The sequence below is a fragment of the Aquarana catesbeiana genome, linkage group LG06 (assembly GCF_042186555.1).
Source record: "Aquarana catesbeiana isolate 2022-GZ linkage group LG06, ASM4218655v1, whole genome shotgun sequence".
In the NCBI taxonomy this organism is placed as follows: domain Eukaryota; kingdom Metazoa; phylum Chordata; class Amphibia; order Anura; family Ranidae; genus Aquarana; species Aquarana catesbeiana.
In genome coordinates, this window is record NC_133329.1 from 413200104 (window position 1) to 413221099 (window position 20996).

The 20996-nt window shown below is 45.9% G+C and overlaps 2 protein-coding genes across 2 annotated transcripts in view; both read left to right on the top strand.

Annotated features, from left to right (window-relative positions):
- The window catches only part of LOC141147298 (protein mono-ADP-ribosyltransferase PARP14-like), a 242929-nt gene extending 223587 nt beyond the window's left edge, over window positions 1-19342 (top strand). The window contains exons 12-16 of the mRNA XM_073634506.1: window positions 3782-4003; window positions 4259-4876; window positions 7093-7229; window positions 11227-11398; window positions 15205-19342. Coding sequence (XP_073490607.1) covers window positions 3782-4003; window positions 4259-4876; window positions 7093-7229; window positions 11227-11398; window positions 15205-15497 — 1442 coding nt within the window. The 3' untranslated portion in view covers window positions 15498-19342. The remainder of the gene's footprint in view (window positions 1-3781; window positions 4004-4258; window positions 4877-7092; window positions 7230-11226; window positions 11399-15204) is intronic.
- The window catches only part of LOC141147296 (protein mono-ADP-ribosyltransferase PARP14-like), a 421364-nt gene extending 401917 nt beyond the window's left edge, over window positions 1-19447 (top strand). Inside the window, exon 21 of the transcript XR_012245043.1 lies at window positions 17796-19447. The gene's annotated coding sequence lies outside the window, so the exon portion shown is untranslated. The remainder of the gene's footprint in view (window positions 1-17795) is intronic.
- The last annotated feature ends 1549 nt before the right edge of the window (window positions 19448-20996 follow it).

Here is a 20996-nt window from a genome sequence, read left to right on the forward strand (position 1 = left end):
TCAGTCCGACGAAAAGTTTGTGTGTACGCGGCATAAGAAAAAACATTAACCCTTTGGAAGCACCAGAGCATTGTTTTTGAGCAGAAAATACTGGCTTGTCAGTATTCTCCGGGTTTGGTAATCCCAGATCAGGGTCAGGAGCTTGGAGGTTTAAAAGAGTCTTGGGTGAAATGGAGCTTTCAATCCTGTGTCCAGGTCTTCCTTGTTTGTAGAGTCCATGTGGAATGAGGATGGGCTCCTGGAATCGGTACCTAGCATCTGTAGTAAAGGGAATGGATACATCTGCTGAGCGGTGGCTTTCTCTGAGATCCCTCTCTGCAATGTATCCTGAGCTCCGATACCCTTCCTAGGTACCCAGGGTGGCCAAGGTGGGTGTCTGCAGGGAGAGCGAAGGGCACTAAGTTAACATCCATTTGCTGATCATCTTTGTCCTGAATAACACCGGAAAGCAACAAGGTTCTTGTCATCTTCTATGTCAAAGCTCTCATTCCCTGGCTGCTTTTCCCAGGTAAGAAGCTGATCAAGCACAATATATGCTTGATCAGCTTCATTGGGGTCCAGAGGTGACATTTGGGGTCTATTAACCTATCCTTTAAGACAACTGGTCATGTATGTAGCGCCAGGAGGACCTGCTGTTTCTTGGTATACCGCCCCTGTGCCCACGATCCTGCAAATAGCACTGACACACCTGGCTGGGTGGGGAATATTTATTGGAAATGCATATGTAGTACCCCCATGGCCAAAGACATACTGTATGCACAACAGTAATGACACAGCAAATACTTAAACAATAGCAAGCAATATAATACAAATAAGAAATATACAGTGAAAACAAACAATTTCAGCAGTTTGTAATATAGCCTTTCTTCTGCTGGCCAGCTTGTTGGGGCCCAATTCTTATGTTGGAGCACTCAGTATAGTGTCCCTTTATGTGCTGATAAAGGCACTGGCTCTGCCATACTTGCAGGCAACATTGTTCTTCTTTTTTCAAAGCATAACACGGCAGTTTTTTTTGCTATTTTGCTAAACCTTTCTGTAGTGGTAATGCTTGGACCTTAGAAGGAGAGGGTGGACACTTCTCAAGGTTGTCCTAAAAATGTACCTGTTAGTGCAAAAAAAGAAGTATCACAGACAAAACTCAACTGTATCTCGGCCTCAACACTGATTCTGTCATGCATTTCCTCCTGCACAGAAACCAAGAAATTGCCGAACATCGAAGGAACTTCATTGAAGAAGATCCTCATCTCTGACACATCTAAACCAGATGATCTGAAACAAAGTGTGAGAAATGTTCTCCAAGACTGCGAGAGGCAGAAAAATACATCCGTTGTGTTGTCTGCCATGGAATCAGGTTTGTAACGTAATACAGAAGTCAGGGAGGGTTTCTGTATAAGACACACATACAATCCTCAGACAGAATAGGAGGTTTAATGTTCAGCCGGTTGTGGAAATCCCTGGACTCTTTGTGCTCCTTCACACAAATCGATGATTTTCATTACAGTGACCCGATCTGCCATCATAAGAACACACAACACTCATAGACGCAGATAACCGTGTGTGCCACACCAACTACAAGGGCACCTATTCTCAGCCAGGGTTTGGTGGAAGCCTAGAGTTCCTCCAGAAGATGCTAGGGGTTCCTTGAGCCGTGGCTGATTGACCTCCCATCTGCCTGCATAGTTCGGGTCAGTTCTACTTGGAAGACCCAGCAACAATGCGCTAATAATGTTTTTTTAGAAGTCTCTTTGGGTGCAACTCTAATCATCACGGTAGGGGGGGGGGGCATTTTTCCCACTGACCACCAATGTAAGGAGCTGTGGGGGTGGGGGAGGAGCTTTGTAGTGTTGTTTGTTCCAATTCAGGGACATTTTTTACTTTCTTGACACCACTTACTCAGGGACATTTTTTTATTTAGTGACACAAACAACCCGGTGACATTTTTTTTCTTTTAGTGACACCACCAACTCAGGGACATTTTTTCCTTTTAGTGACACCACTGACTCTGTTATTTTTTTCCTTTCAGTGACCCCACCAACCTAGGAACATGTTTTATTTCTAGTTACAACCAGTGGAGGCTCAATATTTTGGGGGGGGGGGGGGGGCGGCAAACCAACGCCACCCAACCCCCCCTCGGGAGACGGACGGGAAGATGGCGCTAAACAAGCCCCCCGCGAGAGACGGACAGACAGGAAGGCGGCGATCAGAGGCCTTCTTATCTTAGGAGGCAGATGACGAGTCCTGGCCAGATTGACACTCGGATCTCCCCTCCTCCTCCTTACACTGTCTGAGCCAGGGACTGCTGGATGTGGCTGCGGGTGAGCCGTCCCTGGAGAGGACCGCTCCTCTGGCTGAGCTGCTCCCTGACTCTTACCCTGATGGCTTCAGTCTTCCAAGGTGAGGAGACCTTGCTCTGGGGCCGCTGCTTCTCCTCCTGGCCAAACAAGGAATGGGAATCCTATGACTCCCTGGCCAATCGGGTCTCAGGACACGCTTCCTGATTGGCTGGGAGGAGAATTAGGAAGACAATAGCAAATATTAATTCGCTAATGTCACACAACTGGGTGGGCTCAGAACGCAGTGCTCTGCGCCCCGAGCCCACCCTTTTTTGAAGCCAATTAGAGCCTCAGGCTCTAATCATGTGCTTCAAAAAAACCCATTGGAATCCATGGGTCCAGTACCCTACATGTAGATTAGGGGCCGAGCGCATGGATTAAGGGGAAGGTGCCCCTGCGCCCCTTATGGATGGGCCGCCACTGGTTACAACATTGACATTTTTTTTCTTCTAGTGGCACTGGCAACCCAGGAAATTTTTTTTCATCTTCACCACTGTATTTGCGCACCGATCTTTAACTTTTCAGTTTGCTGTACCACAAACAATGGTATCGCTTCATTGTATGCCACAAACTATACAAACATAGGCTATTGGCCTCATCTTTTTATCCACCCAATGGGGGCGGGGGCTGGTGGGTTGTGGGAGTTTGAGATGTTTGATAGGTGGGGGGGGGGGGGATGCTGGGGGAGCACAATTTCCCATCCTCCACCTGGGCACTGGATGATCTTGTCCTGGCAATGGGAAGTAAATTTAAAAAAAAAATACATTGTATGAGATAAGACATAGATCAGAGTTAATGTGGCTAATAAAGACAGAAGTACACATAGTCCCAGGGGCGGACTGACAACTCATGGGGCCCCTGGGCAATAGGAGATTATGGGGCCACCGGACAATAGGAGAAGATTATGGGGCCCCGGGCAATAGGAGATTATGGGGCCCCCAGGCGATAGGAGATTATGGGGACCCCAGGCAATAGATTATGCGACCACACAGTATACACACACACACATACAGTATACACACACTGAAAAGGTACTGGAGAGGCAAGGCAGCTATAATCTTGGGATTTAAAAAAAAAAAAAAAAGATTTTTACATACTGTCCCTGGTTTTATTGAGGCTGGCAACCCTGATGGGGCCCCTTAGTGGCATGGGGCCCTCGGGCAGTGCCCGAGTGCCCGAATGGTCAGTCCGCCCCTGCATAGTCACCCCTGCATAATCTTATCACCCAGCTCCCCCAGTAACATTATACAAATCCTCCATCATTATCCGCCTCTATTACATGTACTGTATATAACATATAAGGTCAGTGGTATGGAGCCTGTGATGTAGACTTAATTTTTATATTTACATGACATACATTTTTTAATACAGGTCCGGGCTGGTAAGGACACATAGAGTCTATATGTATAATTAATAATTGCACAGTAACGTCCACTTATCATTGGCAGGTTTGGGAATGGTATCCTCCGATGTGGTAGCCGAAGCCGTACTAGATGCAGTGATGGAATTTGTCACCCATAACTCACCCAAATCAGTTCTAATGGTGAAACTGATCACTCCGCTTCAGCAAATCGTAGACGATTTCCTCGATGCCATGAAGGTGAAAGCCGGATCTGCTGCAGCAAAGCAATCCTCCTGGCTGTCTTCACATTTCACCAAGTTTACGAAATGTGAGTGCTGATACCTTTATACCGATCGTGTTTGGTCTCTGTTAGTTGGCTGTTTTTGGAGCAGCCTACAATAGATTGAATCTCACTGGCTAATAACGCACTATGCATAGCCCTAATAAATGAGGCTGCTTATTTCTGATTGGATGATATTGTCCACAGTGATCCTATCATTAGGTCCTTCTTCTCTACATCAACCTGGTGTGACTCTTCCTCTAGAGTCCAGTTACATACATTTGTTTTTTGTCTCCCAAACAGCCCTTGTGAGTTTTGTGACATGGAATAATAACGCAGAAGAGGATGAAGAAGAGGATTCCAAGGTTTTTGAATTACGAGAAAACATTGAGCCGGCTATTATCCAGCTGTGTGCAGAAAGTCAGGACGCCGTGGATAAGACGAAAGTCTGGCTCCGTGATCTGATAATGAAGGAGCAGTACGAGAACATCATCACAGATGACTGGATGCAGGACTTTGATGACAAGGACCATGAGGCTTTGGGCCAACTTCAGAAGACCTACCAAGTTACTGTTATTTTTGACTCTTCAAGTTCCACCATCAAAATACTGGGCCTGTCCAGGGATGTTCTGGAAATCAGTAATAAAATCCAAGAGATGATCAAGAGTGTGCGAGATAAGAGGACAAGAGAGCGGGAGGCAGATCTGTGCAGTAATCTGGTGGAATGGGGATACCTCAGCGGAAGCAAATTTACTCCATTTGACAAAATGACAAACATGGAACTGGAGAAGGCCAAGAATGAGGAAAGACAAAGTATACCTATCTATATTAGAGGGGCAAAATACACAGTGATTGTAGAACTAAAAACTGCAAGGGATCCCAAAGGGAACACCGTGAAGCTTCAACGAAATTCTAAACATGGTAATTCTATGATCCTTATTAAAGTGAACCTTTAAGGACAGAAAAAGAGAGCTGCCATTGATGACTTTTAATAAAGTTGTCCTTTATTGGCTTTATTCTCTAGTGAGCAACTGATCTGAAACAAGTATGTTGTCAAACAAGTCTGAAAAATCCTATTTTGCATGCTTGTTCCAGGACAGAACCTCAGTGGGGAGTGAAGTCAGGGTTAGGATGAGGGCGCTGGGCACTTTACCCACATAGCCAGTGATGGTGACCAAATTAAGAAGTAAAGTTGAGTAAACAGGTCATGGCAGGAATATTGGTGTCACCATTGCTAATATTGTTTGGTAGCTAGTGCTTTGGCTGTAAAGGTCATCCTATGTCTTCACTTCTTAGTAAGTCATTGACCAAAAAAAAATACACCCTGAAAAATGTAGGAAGAGAATGACAGTCATGGAACTGAAGTGCTTGTAAGCAGGTTGGGAACTGCTTAATAAGTTAGGAACTGGCCCTGCCTGGGTTACGGAAGGGTTCATTTCGGTGCTTCCGGTGCGCAGGCTTTTCGGGTTTCAGCCAGCCCATCTGTGGTATAAATTGGGGGAATGCTGAGACCCAGAGAGTCCTCGTGTGCTCTGGTCTGCTGGTGCTGTTCTCGATACAAGGAGGAACTGTATCGTCTACCTTCTATACCAAGGTACCTGGGGTGCCACCAACTATGGACTAACATCTGAAAAGTATGCCTGGGCCATATATCAGTTAGTCAGGGTTAGAGAATGAACCATTGCACTTTTGATAATGACTGCTCTACAGATTATCAGTAAGGACAGGTAAGTGTTTGGTCAAAAAGGGGTGCCTAATGGGGCTGACTATCTAAAAGAACCGGGGCCTGTAACAGCACTAGAGGGGTATGAAGTACTCTACACTACAGTGTCAAGTGAGCATACTAAGGAAGGATAAAGGCTGTTGCTAAGGGTAACCAAGTTTACATCAAGAGACACAAAGCAACCAGGCGAGGCATGGTACCTGGGTAAGGTGTGGTATACTACAGTAGTGAGGGGGGTCGCCAATTCGGCTCCCTACCTAGCAGTCCGTCTGCGATAGCAACCAGCATCGCAGAGGCCCTCATCCTGACTATATGGTACAGTAGAGTTAATGCAGAGCACGTATGAGATCTACGTTATGTGCCCAACGGAATCTCATTCTGTTACTGGGAGTGAGGTAACAGAGGTATGCTGGCTAGTGGAGGTAGGGCAGCTTGGCATGCTTCTCCAAATACATCACATACAAGTCACTGAATGTAGAGCTATGGGAGTGTACTTTATAAAGGAACTCAGCTTCATTATTACATGCAATGCTAGCTCAAGTTGGGAGACTGCCTTAATTTTACTGTCCACATGACCGCAGTTCCCGTCTGGTCCCGGGCATTCGTGAGCACACCTTCGGGCAAAGGTACCCCTAGTGCATGGGCGTGGTAGGCCCTGCCCACATGCTTAGAAAAAACTAGAACATTTTAGACACTATATAGACAAACGTTTTTGAACACCTGACCATCACACCTATAGCATCTTGTTGGCCATGGACAAAAAGCATGGCCATTAATATGGACCCCCCCCCCATACACACACACACATTTGTGGGTAAAACGGCCTCCACTTCACTGAGAAGTCTTTCCATAAGATTTTGAAGGGTGTTTGTGGGAATTTGTGAGGTCATTTACTGATGTTAGAAGAGAAGACCTGGATCTCAATTCATTCCAAGGGTTGTACATAAGTTTGAGATGCAACTAAGATGTGTTTTATATGCTTCTTTTTGCACTCAAATACAAAAGCAGTCCAGATGAAGGAGAATAGACGATGCCATGAACACAGCTCCAGAAGAGCCAAGTCATATGCAAACATTGCCTACCAGATCCTTCCCAAATGCTTCATACACACATGGCTCAGAAGAACCCATTTAGAGGAGCCTATTCCTATTAACCCTTGACCAGAAAGAGAACTTAGATCCAAACCAGAAATATCCTGAGCCAGGCTGGTCCAATCTCCCAGGATGGTCATCTGACTTGCAGTGAATTGGACACCAGCTCCTGAGTCGGCACAGCCTTGCTGGTTGCCATAAAGGAGAATTGGTGATGAGTCTGTGTCGGGGGAGAACACACCACATATATTGTATATTTCAGGTTTGTAATTAGTGGTCTATTGGAAGTTCTGCTTTAATTTCAATGATCATTCACATTGCAGAAAAAAAGTCTATACCATCATACTGGACTGATATGAAGAACAGTAGTATGGAAGTTGTACAGCTGGTGCCGAAATCCGAAGAGTACATTAAAGTCCAAACAGAGTTTGAAAAGTCATGTCAGATGAAGATCATCAAGGTAATTCAATACACTCTGCAATTTACATTCTTTCCTATAATCACCCAAGCTTTTTTTACAACCCCTCATCACCTAAGCATTCTCGCACCTCCTGTCCTGGCATTCGCATACATCCCAGAACATTCTCACACCTCCCCATAAGGTGAACATTCTCATACACCTCTAGCATCACCTGAGGTTTTTCACACATCCCAGCATCACCTGACCATACTCACACATTTCTGGCATTACCTGAGCGTCCCCACCTAGAAATTCCCCCACAGAGCCCATGTCACAGCTTCCAGACCCATGTACTAAACATTCCCTGCTTAAAATGGTTCATTTTGATTTGATCAACAATTTGTCCATTCATTCCTACCAAGAACCCACCAGTGGGTTGCAGATGATGATTTTAAATAGGTAGCACCCTCCTAGTTAGGCTGCTAGGTTTGGCTAGGCAAATTTAGTTGGTTTGCTCTCCTGTAATCAGCAGAGTGGCTTGTTATTGCTTTGGGCTGCTCTGGGTTCTACAGGATACAGGTTTGACTGCTTCCCCCTGATTTCTGGAGATTTCCAGAACATAGTGGGTGGGAGAGTCAGAAAGGCAGTCTGAATATTTATGCAGCTCCAGCCAATCCCTGGGGGGTTAGCCTAGATGGCAATTGGAGGATGCATAAAAGTCTGGAGCACCAGAGAGCGGGGTCTTTTCCAAGGAGGAGAGGTTCCCAGCCAGGAGGGCTGTCTGCCCTTCTTGGCTGTCCTGCTGAGGTCCCAGCCTGTTCATCCAAATCTCAGCTGGGGGAGGGGGGGGGGTCACAAGCCTGTTAGGAACTAAGGAGTGATGCCACTGGAGATCTGCCTCGGGAGCTTCACAGAGGAGTCTGCCTGCTGGAGTCTGAGGGAGACATTCCAAGCTTTGGGGACACTGTGAGTACGAACTAAGGGAGAAGTGACTGTTGTTCTTGTTAGCCCATGCTGCACCGAGTAGAAGACTTGCCTGGTCTGGGACATTGCTACCAGTGTTCCAGTGCTGTCTACTGTTCTTATATTTCCTGTTGGGGTTTTGGAGTATCCCACAGCTCCCTTAACTCCACCAAGTTAACTTTTCAATAAACTTTCAAAAAAGCAACCCCCTAGACCAGGGATATGCAATTAGCAGACCTCCAGCTGTTGCCAAACTACAAGTCCCATCATGCCTCTGCCTCTGGGTGTCATGCTTGTGGCTGTCAAAGTCTTGCTATGCCTCATGGGACTTGTAGTTCTGCAACAGCTGGAGGTCCGCTAATTGCATATCCCTGCCCTAGACTGTTTTGGTTTTTTTTTTTAGCCAGAGAAGTGGAAGTTGTTGTTTGCTTGGCTGTTTCTACACCCTAGGACACAAACCATTGGCCCTTGCGGGGGTAGCGCTACAATTATAAGACCCCCAATCTCCCTTTCCTTCCTTAGATTTGTCTACAGCTCATACCAAAATGGGGCTTTATTTGATCATTTGTTTTTTAAGAATTACCGGAACATATTTTTGTAGTAAGCAGAAAAAAAATTTGCCAAGCAGTACTTTTATGCCCCAGCGCTGCCCTAAGTGCTCTCCATGTTCCAGTGCTGGTCCATCTTCAAACTGAATGACACCCAGTCTTATTCAACCCAGTTCCTGTGAGTTCAGGGCATCAAGGACATGTCCCTCAGCTGTGTCCTAAAACCGATATGGACTCATAGGAGAATGCTGTGGAGAGCCACCTTATTACATGGCGCATACACTGAAACAATTACTTGAGTTAAGGGTTAGGAGTTAAACTGGAACTGGGCTTTGGCCAACTTTCTGCAAAGAATAAATTCACAAAGTGGTGAAAAAAGTATCTTTCCTCCCACCTACAACTGGCGTCCATCTGTCCTTTGTCCAGTCCTTGAAATACAAAGTTCATATATACTTAATCATTAAACTGACCATAAAAATTGTTGCAGACATTAATTAGATCTCAAATGAAACAAGCTCAGTCTTTTCTGCATCATCAGTGAAACCTCCCATTTCTATTATTAAATAATTGTTGGCTTTTGTACATCTTGTCATAGCTCCTCCATCATTCTTACTGGGCAGATCCCAGTACTGCACCCCACATTTGAGGGATGGCCCTACAAGTCATTTATATAAGGGCAATTCTGTATTTAATTGTTTAAATACCTCTAACTCTAGGTTTTGGAGTGTGAGAAATGGTTATGGAAGCTGAAGGTCCATGAGAGTCGCTTTAAATGCAAGAGTTTAGACAGGAGGATATGAAAAAAGAATTGTAATGGATTGATCTTCTTCTGGTGGGTAGAGATAAATTAGATCAATGGTTCCCAACCATAGTTTTGCTTGTTCAGAATAGATCTCAATGCAGACCTTTGGTCCTTTCAATGTTCTACAAGGCTCTATCCCATTAGGTTGGTTGGGTTGGAGTCATCAATGTGAGTTCAAGTAAAGAAGGAAAAAACAAATTCCAACAGGCTGGCACTCATTGTAAAGATCTGTCAAATGACTAGAAGGACTTCCCCCCAACTCCACGGCCTGTTTCCTCAGCCACCAAGTCAGGGACAACTCGGTCTTCAGTGCCAGGTGAATCATTCTATCCAAGGACTGAACTGACTTGTCTAGTGATGACAGGATGTTGAGTTGTAGGTGTCTGAAGTGAAAATGGACAGATAGAACTGCCACGTACAAGGCTATCTTCAGTTCCGGAACTATCATGCAAAAGGGAAGAGTCAGGAGACTCCTGGACTGAAGGGTCCAAGTCTGGAGAGTCTGGGGAAGAATTACTCTGGCTTGAGCTATGTCTAGAATAAGACCAACAGGAGGTTGTCCAGAGATCCTACAATGGAGATAAGCTAGGAGTGCATCAAGGTGAGCACAGGGATTTGGGAACACAGAGTGTGGAAGATAGGCCAAATGGTAGTGCCTCAAACTGCAAGTGCTGGGACCCACAGCAAAACGAGGGAACCACTGATGTGCTGAAAAAAAAGGGGATATGCAATTACACATCTCTGATGCCCACAGAGACCAGAAAGTCTCCCTGATGTAGAGAGGCTATGACAGACCTGATGGATTCCATATGAAATTTCTGGGCCTGAATGAAGACATTTGGAACCTTGAGATCCAAGATGGGCCTCATCCCCTTTTTGGTTTGGGAACTTGTAGCAGGTGGAGTAGAACCCTTTGTAGATAAGCTAATCTATGCGGTGACACAGACAGGTTTGAAGACATAAGCCAAGAAGGCGGCTGAGAACAGAATTCTAGCTCATAGCTTCTGCAGGTGAACTGGGTGTCAGGCTTAGACTTAGTAACTCTTGGCCTCTGAGGATGGATGAACCTTCCCGGACTGAGCCCTAGGCTTCTTCTGTTGGTGCAGATGTGTACTCTCGCCCCCATGACATCCTCAATAAGGGTGTACAGAGTAGCTCCGAAGAAAGGCTGTCAATCCAACAGCATGCAAAGCAGAGGCTTTTTATGCCTTTATGTTAACTGACAGAGGACTCATATGAGAAATGAGACGGGAGACCTCTAACAACCCATCCATGCAGTAATTCAAGGCTGCAGGCAACAAGAACTCCATAAAAAGTGGATCAGATGGAACAGCAACCAGGTCCCTTCAGATAAGCCCAATTAGCTTAACTAAACAGGTCATGGCCAGCCCATGGCACACTCACTCACAGTGGAGTGAGTGTTATTACCCTAGGACAGGGAGTGTGTACAGGATCACCAGGTGAAATTAAAAGGAAAAAAAAGTCTAAAAAAATAGAAAACGAATGCAGCCATCTCATCTAAGTATGGGAAAGCTCCAATATACTACAATTTATTTTAGAAACACTTTAACATATCTAAAAGATCATTCAACGATTGTCTGTGTACAGCAAGTGTAATGATGTCTGCATAAAGTAACACGTCAGACCCATTGGTCCCATTACATAATGTGAACAGCACCTGGCGGGTGTATTCTCAGAATATTTTCTATGAATGATGTGGCCGGTATATTTCTTTTTTTCACAGATTGAGAGAATACAAAACAAACACCTCTGGTTGAACTACGAGATTAAGAAGAGCAGTATTGAGGATAAGAACAAGGTGGAAAGTGAGAGATTGCTTTTCCACGGGACAGACGCCAAAGCGATCGACAATGTGAATAAGAACGGATTCAACAGGAGCTATGCCGGGAAGAACGGTAAGCTGTGCTACTTTATAGAGTCAATGAACTATTCAATGAACGTGAACTTGTGAGTGACGAATACAAAGTTGCCATTTGATTGCAGCATTTCACCCCTACAGACGAGTTGTTGGTTCGGAGTGAGTTTCAGCTGTTCAGGGAACTAAATTGGGTTTTCGGCTGATCCAAACCTCCGACTGCAGCAAGAAGTGAAACCTTTCATAGCAGTCATATGACCGATGCTAAATGCAACTGCTTTGTGGCCTGCACAGAGAAGGGACAATCATAGATTTGAACCTTTACACAAGTCCCCTAACCAAGCTCTGCATCCCATATTCTTGCACAATGCCATGCGTTTCCATGGTGAAAATGGGTTGGCTGAGGACTTTGATGTGAAAGTAGGGGGCTGAGTGTAACGGAACCTGTCCCACACTCCGCTTGAGTGCTTCTGTCATATACCACTTCCTCCAGTCTGACTATAGATATTAGATATTATAGCCGCATATTACAACCAAGAACAAGGCAGGACTCGTTTGGCTGCAAAGCGGGAACATGAACTCTTTATTTGAACAGAGGAACACAGAGATATACACTCAGAGGACAATGCCCCCTCCTTTGCATAATGACACAGGGTGGGGTAGACTTACCTCCACCAGTAGGAGACTGGGGTTCTCGGTTATCCAGTGCCCCTAATGGACACAGGTTGATTTACACAGGGGGGCTGGGCGAGCTGGACATGGAGTTTCCAGAGCCTTCCAAGGTAAGCTGGGTCCCACTCCTGTCCCACCTGATTTAAAGGGGGAGGGGGGCTGAGGACTCCTTTGTGAAGAAGGAGCTAGGAACTCTTAATATACTGTGCTGCACTACCTAAATAAACACAAACCTACACCATAACCCAAAACATACAACATAATGACGATTCGAAACATTCGCACTTCGTGCAATAGTTCATAAAATGTCGCTTATATCAAACAAGTGCCCTGGAAGGTGTAATTTCTGACGAAGCGCATCGGACAGAGCTATATCTCGTGACGTCATCACGTTCCCACAAGTGTCCCCGGAGGTGCCTTCCAGTTATCCGAGATTGTTTTACAGACAGCGCTGTTTTGCATACACTTGTAAGTGCATTTAGGTTGTTTTAATAAAAGAGTTTTATCGGGTTTTATTATTATTTAAAGCGCTTGGTCTCTTCTCTTTATCTAGCATGCCCGTGTGCATTGAGAGATGAGCAGAAATGAACAAAGTAATCTGGATGGCCGCACACCGGACGTGATAACAAGTGCCTTTATTGATAAAAACTGGATCATGGAATACACAGAACACTACAGCAGGAACGTACAGGAATCATCTGACGCGTTTCACACTTATGCCAAGTGCCTACTCATAGCTCCGCTCCGCTGATTCCTGTACGTTCCTGCTGTAGTGTTCTGTGTATTCCATGATCCAGCACTTGGCATAAGTGTGAAACGCGTCAGTTGATTCCTGTATATTCCTGCTGTAGTGTTCTGTGTATTCCATGATCCAGCACTTGACATAAGTGTGAAACGCGTCAGCTGATTCCTGTACGTTCCTGCTGTAGTGTCCTGTGTATTCCATGATCCAGTTTTTTATCAATAAAGGCACTTGTTATCTCGTCCGGTGTGCGGCCATCCAGATTACTTCGTTCATTTCTGCTCGTCTCAGCATTAGCCAGCACCCGGGGCTCTTTTCTTTTGGAGGATCAGAATCTTTTCATCTGTCTACCAGCCTAGACCTACCTGAGCGGTGGAGTATTCTTTGCATTGAGAGATGACTGGAGAGAATTGCTTTAAGAGAGATGGTCCCTCCCGGGGTGCCAATCTAGTGGATGGAAGCCTGAAGCCCCGTGCAACAGAGACCGCAACTATATCGTGCATTATATGACTTATATGCCTTTAGACACACATGAACTTTAATGGCATCCCAGTCTTAGTCCGTAGGGTTCAATATTGAGTTGGCCCACCCTTTGCAGCTATAACAGCTTCATCTCTTCTTGGAAGGCCGTCCACAAGGTTTAGGAGTGTGTCTATGGGAATGTTTGACCATTCTTCCAGAAAAGCATTTGTGAGGTCAGGCACTGATGTTGATGAGAAGGCCAAAGGTGTTCTATCAGGTTGAGGTCAGGACTCTGTGCAGGCCAGTCAAGTTCCTCCACCCCAAACTCACTCATCCATGTCTTTATGGACCTTGCTTTGTGCACTGGTCCAAATCATTTGGTGGAGGGGGGATTATGGTGTGGGGGTTGTTTTTCAGGGGTTGGGTTTGGCTCCTTAGTTCCAGTGAAGGGAACTCTTAAGGCGTCAGCATACCAAGACATTTTGGACAATTTCATGCTACCAACTTTGTGGGAACAGTTTGGGGACGGTCCCTTCCTGTTCCAACATGACTGCAGACCAGTGCACAAAGCAAGGTCCATAAAGACATGGATGAGCGAGTTTGGGGTGGAGGAACTTGACTGGCCTGCACAGAGTCCTGACCTCAACCCGATAGAACACCTTTGGGATGAATTAGAGCGGAGACTGTGAGCCAGGCCTTCTCGTTCAACATCAGTGCCTGACCTCACAAATGCGCTTCTGGAATAATGGTCAAACATTCCCATAGACACCCTCCTAAAATTTGTGGACAGCCTTGTGAATGGGGGTCTCTGGTGTGAAAGAGGGGCTTCTGAGGTGACAAAGGGACCCAACTTTAGACTTGGAGGCCTTAAGATTTTGCAGAAACTCTGCCCTAGCCCCACCCCGGAGTATCTATGAGAGTATGGAATAAGGACAGGCTCTGGGAAGCTGGGGTCAGTGCACCTGATTCAGGAAATGTTCAGCATCAAATCACAGTTTGAAGAGGAGACCAGAATGGTGAACTGCGATGAGGTAAGGATGAGCAACACAATCCCTCTGGAGCTCCTACTGGAGTACATACTGCAGGGTGTAACAGACCAGGCACTGGAAGTAAATGTGGTGAAGTGAGGAATGCAAAGACCTGTACAGAGGAGAGACAAAGCAACCCAACAATGGATGGCCCAACATTGAGCTGGGGGACCAGAGTAGAAGAAACGAGCAGATGTCACACGTGGTGAGCAGCATAGGAGCAATATAGCGGGAGGTGAGCGGGGACCGGAGAGAGGACTGAGCAGCAGAAGATCAGCAGAGCTGGATGACCAGAGTAGAAGAAACTAGAAGATGTCACACGTGGTGAGCAGCAAAGGAGCAATATAGCGGGAGGTGAGCGGGGACCGGAGAGAGGGAGGACTGAGTGGCAGAGGATCAGCAGAGCTGAATGACCAGAGTAGAAGAGACTAGAAGATGTCACACTTGGCGAGCAGCATAGGAGCAATATAGCGGGAGGTGAGTGGACACCAGAGAGAGAGGAGGATCAGCTAACCAAAGGATCAGCAGAGCTGGGGGTTACTACTGAGTGGGAGATCAGAAGAGCTGGAGATACTACTGAGCTAGGGATCTGCTGCACAAAGGTACTAATGAACTGGGGATCTGCTGGGAGGTGGTATGCTGAATGGGGGTAATAATGAGCTGGGGGTATTACTGAGTTGAGGGTACTGAGCCCCTAAAAAAAAAAAAAAAAAAAAAAAAAAAAAAAGGAAAATTTGTCAAGTTTCATTAAAGCTTCAAAAAGGTATTACAGAAGCATCAAAAACACATAAAAAAGCATGTTGAAGCGGTAGGAGCTTTAATGTGTGTTTAAGTCGAAGCAAAGTGTAAATGAGCCCTATAGGTAGCGGAGGGAATTTCTGATGACGGCTCGATGTTCTTAGATAACGCACTCACCAGATGTAACGATTATTTTTTTTACAGATGCAAGGATCGGAAGAGGGACGTACTTTGCCGTTGAAGCAATTTATTCCTCAGATGACCAATACTCCATACCTGACCAATCCAGCGGCTACAAACACATGTACCTGGCCCGGGTCCTCACCGGCATCTTCTGTAAGGGAGCTCCAGACATAATTGTCCCTCCATCCAAGGACAACGCAAACCCCACCGACCTGTATGACAGCGTAGCTGATGACGCTACAAAACCCACTGTGTTCGCCATATTTAATGACGTCCAGGCCTACCCCGAGTACCTCATCACCTTCACCAAGTGACCGGAGCATAGCATAGCAAGTTACCCGTTTATAGAGAATGGGGTAAAGTGACAGGTTCTCTTGATAGGGTGTCCCCATTCCAAATCAATGATATTCACCCTTGCTGCATTCTGCCACAGCTCCATACATCTGCTGGAGGCCTCGGTACTTCCAGGTATGGTGGATCATGTGACCCTCCCCTTTACTGCCAGGATCCAGTATTCAGACCTGGCTGGCCAATCACCAGTCCAGAACACTGTAACACGGGAGGAAGGGGAGGTTATCATTAAAACGGAGCTCCACCAAAAAGAGGAAGCTCCATTTCTTTGCTCCCCCCTCCCTACAGTGCCACATTTTGGACCTTTCGGGGGGGGGACCTGTTTTCGACAGGTGCTCATCCCTACTTCTAGGAGACCAAGCGCATTCCCCAACTTGTTCATTCCCAGACTTAGTTGGGGTAGGCGGAACACTTTGTTGGGGGGTGGGTCAGCCAAGCCTCTTGACCATTGACCTCTGGGTACCCGCCTGCTGATCTTTGACCTTTTTGGAGGAGGTCCCTATTCCAATCTCTGATTCCTAACCTTGTTCTTCAAGGGGAAACCCTAACCCTAACCCATCTAACCCTAACCCTACCCCTCCCCTAACCCTAACCCTTTGGCCCCCCTCCTCCTTCCCCCACCGCTGCGCCATTCAGAAAGCGTAGCGCGCATGCGCAGTAGGTAACCCGCTGTGAAGCTGCAAGGCTTCACTGCTGCTTTTCCTTACGAGGAATGGCAGTGGCAGCACCTGAGAGCAGATTAAAAAAAATCAGCTGGGGAGCCGACATCGCGGGATCCCTGGACAGGTAAGTGTCCTAATAGTAAAAGTCAGCAGCTCCGCTTTAACCACTTGTCTACAGGGGCAACTTTCTTCTTTTTTTTTTTTTGCACACGTTAAAATCAGCATTATTTGCTAGAAATGACTGTAAACTCCACAAAAGTATATACTGTATTTTCTAAAAGCAGAGACCCTGGAGAATAAAATGCTTTTTTTAAAAAATTCGGATGACATTTGCACAGGTATTGATTAAGCTCATTGTTTCAGGAAAAAAAATCCAGTAAAATGTATTTTAATGCAAAGAAAAAAAATATAAACCCAATTTTTTTGTTAAAATATAAAACATTTAATTGAGTCGAGTAAATAGATACCAAACATATTAAGCCTTAATATTGCATGTGCCTGTAAAATTGTGAAAAAAAAAAATACAGGACCCAAAATTCTCCATAGGCGACACTTTAAAAATCTTTACAGGTCATCAGTTAGAGTTAAATATGAATTACGGCCCCAGAATGATCGCTCTCTCTTCAATGTTCCTGACGATACCTCACATGTGATGTGCTTGCCCTATGGTGGTGTGTATGAGGGGGGGGGGGGGCTTTAAAAAAAAAAATTATTTCTATTCATTTTACAAAATTCTTTTTTTTTTTTTAAACTTTGTTGTTATCACTTGCAAATATGCGGCCTCTCTGCTGGTTGGCACAGTGCTCCAGTGCATAGTTACTGGCAGCTAATGGAAAGTTCAGGATCACTATTTGGACTTTGCTGATCACGTGACTGCTGTGAAAGCCAATCACAGCAGTCACATGATCATAATCACCACCTCCCGGCACTCCAAAATCTCTTAAATGGCTGGGAGATGCCGGTACTAAGAGGTTAAAAAGCCGGTCATGTGATAGCATGGGCAGGCAACAGGTACTCTTTATGGAGACTTTTAGGGGTGCATTGGACCCCCAATGTCTCCTCTGTCCTCCAATGCAGCTATTCAAGCACAGATTGTGCTTGAACAGCTGCATCCTCAGCTATACTAGCCAAAGAATGACAGCTGTGACCTCAGAATTGATGTTATACGCATCAGTTCCGGTGTCATTAGTCGCAGGAGGGAAAGGACAATCCGTGAGTCCCTCCTATTCTTACTGTATAAGAAGTTTCCCACAGTCCTTGTGTCCCTGGAGGAAGGGGAGAGCCCAGGAACCATTGGACCCCCAATGTCTCCTCTGTCCTCCAATGCAGCTATTCAAGATTGTCCTAGGATCAGGGCCGGAGCTACCACTAGGCAAACTAGGCAGCCGCCTAGGGCGCCCGGCCACTGGTGTTCCTACTCTCTTCTCTCTGCAGCAAGCAACTAAGTCTCAGCATCAACAGGCAGCCGTCGCTCCATTCGCACATAGTGTCAGAGGCGCATCGGCAGTGGAGGACTGTGTCCCGACTCCCGAATGAATGGAAGCAAGCAAACATTCATTGATGGGTGCTGGTGAGGCTGCATTGATTAGCACTGGTGAGGCTGCATTGATTAGCACTGGTGAGGCTGCATTGATTAGCACTGGTGAGGCTGCATTGATGGTCGCTGGTGAGGCTGCATTGATTAGCACTGGTGAGGCTGGATTGATTAGCTCTGGTGAGGCTGCATTTGATGGGTGCTGGTGAGGCTGCACTGATGGGCGCTGGTGAGGCTGCACTGATGGGCGCTGGTGAGGCTGCATTGATTAGCACTGGTGAGGCTGCATTGATGGTCGCTGGTGAGGCTGCATTGATGAGCACTGGTGAGGCTGGATTGATGAGCACTGGTGAGGCTGCATTGATTAGCACTGGTGAGGCTGCATTGATTAGCACTGGTGAGGCTGCATTTGATGGGCGCTGGGGAGGCTGCACTGATGGGCGCTGGTGAGGCTGCACTGATGGGCGCTGGTGAGGCTGCATTTGATGGGCACTTCATTAAAAAGGTGGGTATACATGGGCAGGGCAAAGGGGGTGGAGTCAGAGGTGGAGCCGGGGGGGGGTTGCGGCTGCAGATAAATGAGGTATCGCCTATCGCCTCAAAAATCCTTGCACCAGTCCCACCTAGGATAGCTGCATCCCTGGCTTCGCTCGCCGAGGAATGACAGATGTGAGCCCAGAATTGCTGTCATACACGTCATTAGTCGCAGGCGGGGCTCAGGGAAAGGACGTTCCCCGAGTTCCTTCAGTCCTGGTGTCCTCGGAGAATCTGTAGAGCCCGAGAACCACTGCAAGTGCCACCAGTGGGGGACGCACACTTTGACAGCCCCATAAAAGTAGTTGGGCTCCTCTAGAGCCTCCCGGATCACTTTTTTTTTTCCCGCAAAGCCCTTTGCCTGGCTGTTAGGCTCTATTCACATTAGTGCGACTTTAATGCGACTTTTTGGTGCGATTTTGATCCGACTTTACATTCTACAGATCAAAGTTGCATCAAAAGTCGTACCAAAGTACCACAGACACCTTTTCAAAGTAGCTGCGACTTCAAGTCGCACCAATTTGAACGGGTGCCATTGAAAAGAGTGGGGCGCGACTTGTCATGCGACTTTGCCTTCAACCCAATACCAGGCCATTGACTCCAGTAGCTGCTTTAAACCCCTCGTGCACCGTGCCGTCTATAAACGTTGATTGGCAGACAATTGGTTAAAGTATATTTGAACGCTAACAATTATTTTCTCTTACTCTGTCTCTTTTAGACGTATTAAATATAAACTTGAAAAAGGGTTTTATTCTCTCTGTCCCAGAATGCACTGCTCAGGCCTAAATGGCCAACTATTAAGCCCAAACCACTGTAACATGGGGGGAGGGGAGCAAGGCAATAAATCTGTGCAAGCTCTGACACCAAGCTTACACTGTGATGTCACTCATTCCTATGGTACGCAAGCAAGGCGGCAGGGGAAGGTAAGGATCAGTAGTTGGGGGTCACCCTCCAAAGAGAACCTGTCACTTCACACTGAATGGGCATGCAAAGCTCCTGTACATGGAAATCATGAACTGCGCATGCACCACTCTTCCTTCAATAAGGTGTCCTAGACCAATCAACTGTTAGCAGAAGTCCCCCCCCGGGAATATGTAGCACTGCCTGAGGACTGCCATTGTATTCTGTATTTCCTGTTGTACTTTGTATTGGGTTTAATAAAACTTTATTTAGTCACACTGCATTGCCTGTTACATGTCTGGTTTGGATTACTGAGATTATACCATGGAGAAGAGGACAGTTTGGATTACCGAGATTAATGTATAACGCCTCACCAATGATAGAGCACCCCCCCCACCCCCAGACTGACACCGGGGAGATTCTTCTCACCACTACTACAGTAATGTAAGGGGCTCTGTTTTACATACTCCTGACCCCTGCACTATATACATTCAGTTAACTGTGTTGTACAGTCTACATACTGCCAACTTCTGAACTTTGTAAACTATGTTGTATAGGGCATACTACTGACTCCCTGCAGTATATACACTATGTAAGCTGTGTGGTACATTACATAATGCTGACCCCTACACTATGTTATAGATTTTCCTGACCCCTGCACTGTGTAAGCGATGTTGTACATTACATACTCCTGACGCCTCCACTTTGAAATGCATTATGTACATTCTCTTGAGATGCCTGAACTGTGTAGGTGATGTTGTACCTTACATACTCCTGACTCCTCCACTGTGTTATATATTACATTCTCCTGCCCCTTACACAATATTGCACATTTCATATGCCTAACCCCTGCACTATACACTGTTGTACATTTCATACTCCAGATCCCCTCCGCTATGTTATACATTACATTCTCCTAACCAATTAACTGTGTAAGCGATGTTGTACATTTCATACCCCTGACCCCTCCACTATGTTATACATTGCATTCTCCTGAACCCTTAAGTGTGCAAGCAATGTGGTACATTACATTACTACTGACCCCTGCACTATATACACTATGTAAGCTGTGTGATACATTACATAATGCTGACACCTGCACTATGTTATAGATTTTCCTGACCCCTGCACTGTGTAATCTATGTTGCACATGCACAGTACATATCCATGATCCCTACACTACATTGTACATTTCATACTCCTGACCCCTCCACTATGTTATATTTTACATTCTCCTGACCCCTACACTATATTTCAGATGCCTAACGCCTGCGATATACACTGTTGTACATTACATACTCCTGACTCCTCCACTATGTTATACATTAGGTACATTCTCTTGATGCCTGAAAGTGATGTTGTACATTACATACTTGTAACGCCTCCTCTATTAATACATTACATCCTCCTGACCCCTACACTATATTGTACATTTCATATGGCTAACCCTTGCACTATACACAGTTGTACATTTCATACTCCTGACCACTCCACTATGTTATACATTACATTATATTCTTCTGACCACTGAACAGTGTAGGCGATGTTGTACATTTCATACTCCTGACTCCTCCACTATGGTATATATTACGTTACATTCTCCTGACCACTGAACTGTGTAAACAATGTTGTACGTTTCATACTCCTGACCCCTCCTCTATTTATACACTACTTTCTCCTGACCTCTGAACTGTGTAAGCGATATTGTACATTGCATACTCCTGACCCCTCCGCTATGTTAAACATTACATTCTCCTGAACCTAAAGTGTGTAAGTGATGTGGTACATTACATACCCCTGACCTCCTCCCCAGTGACCAACCAGGACAGGGT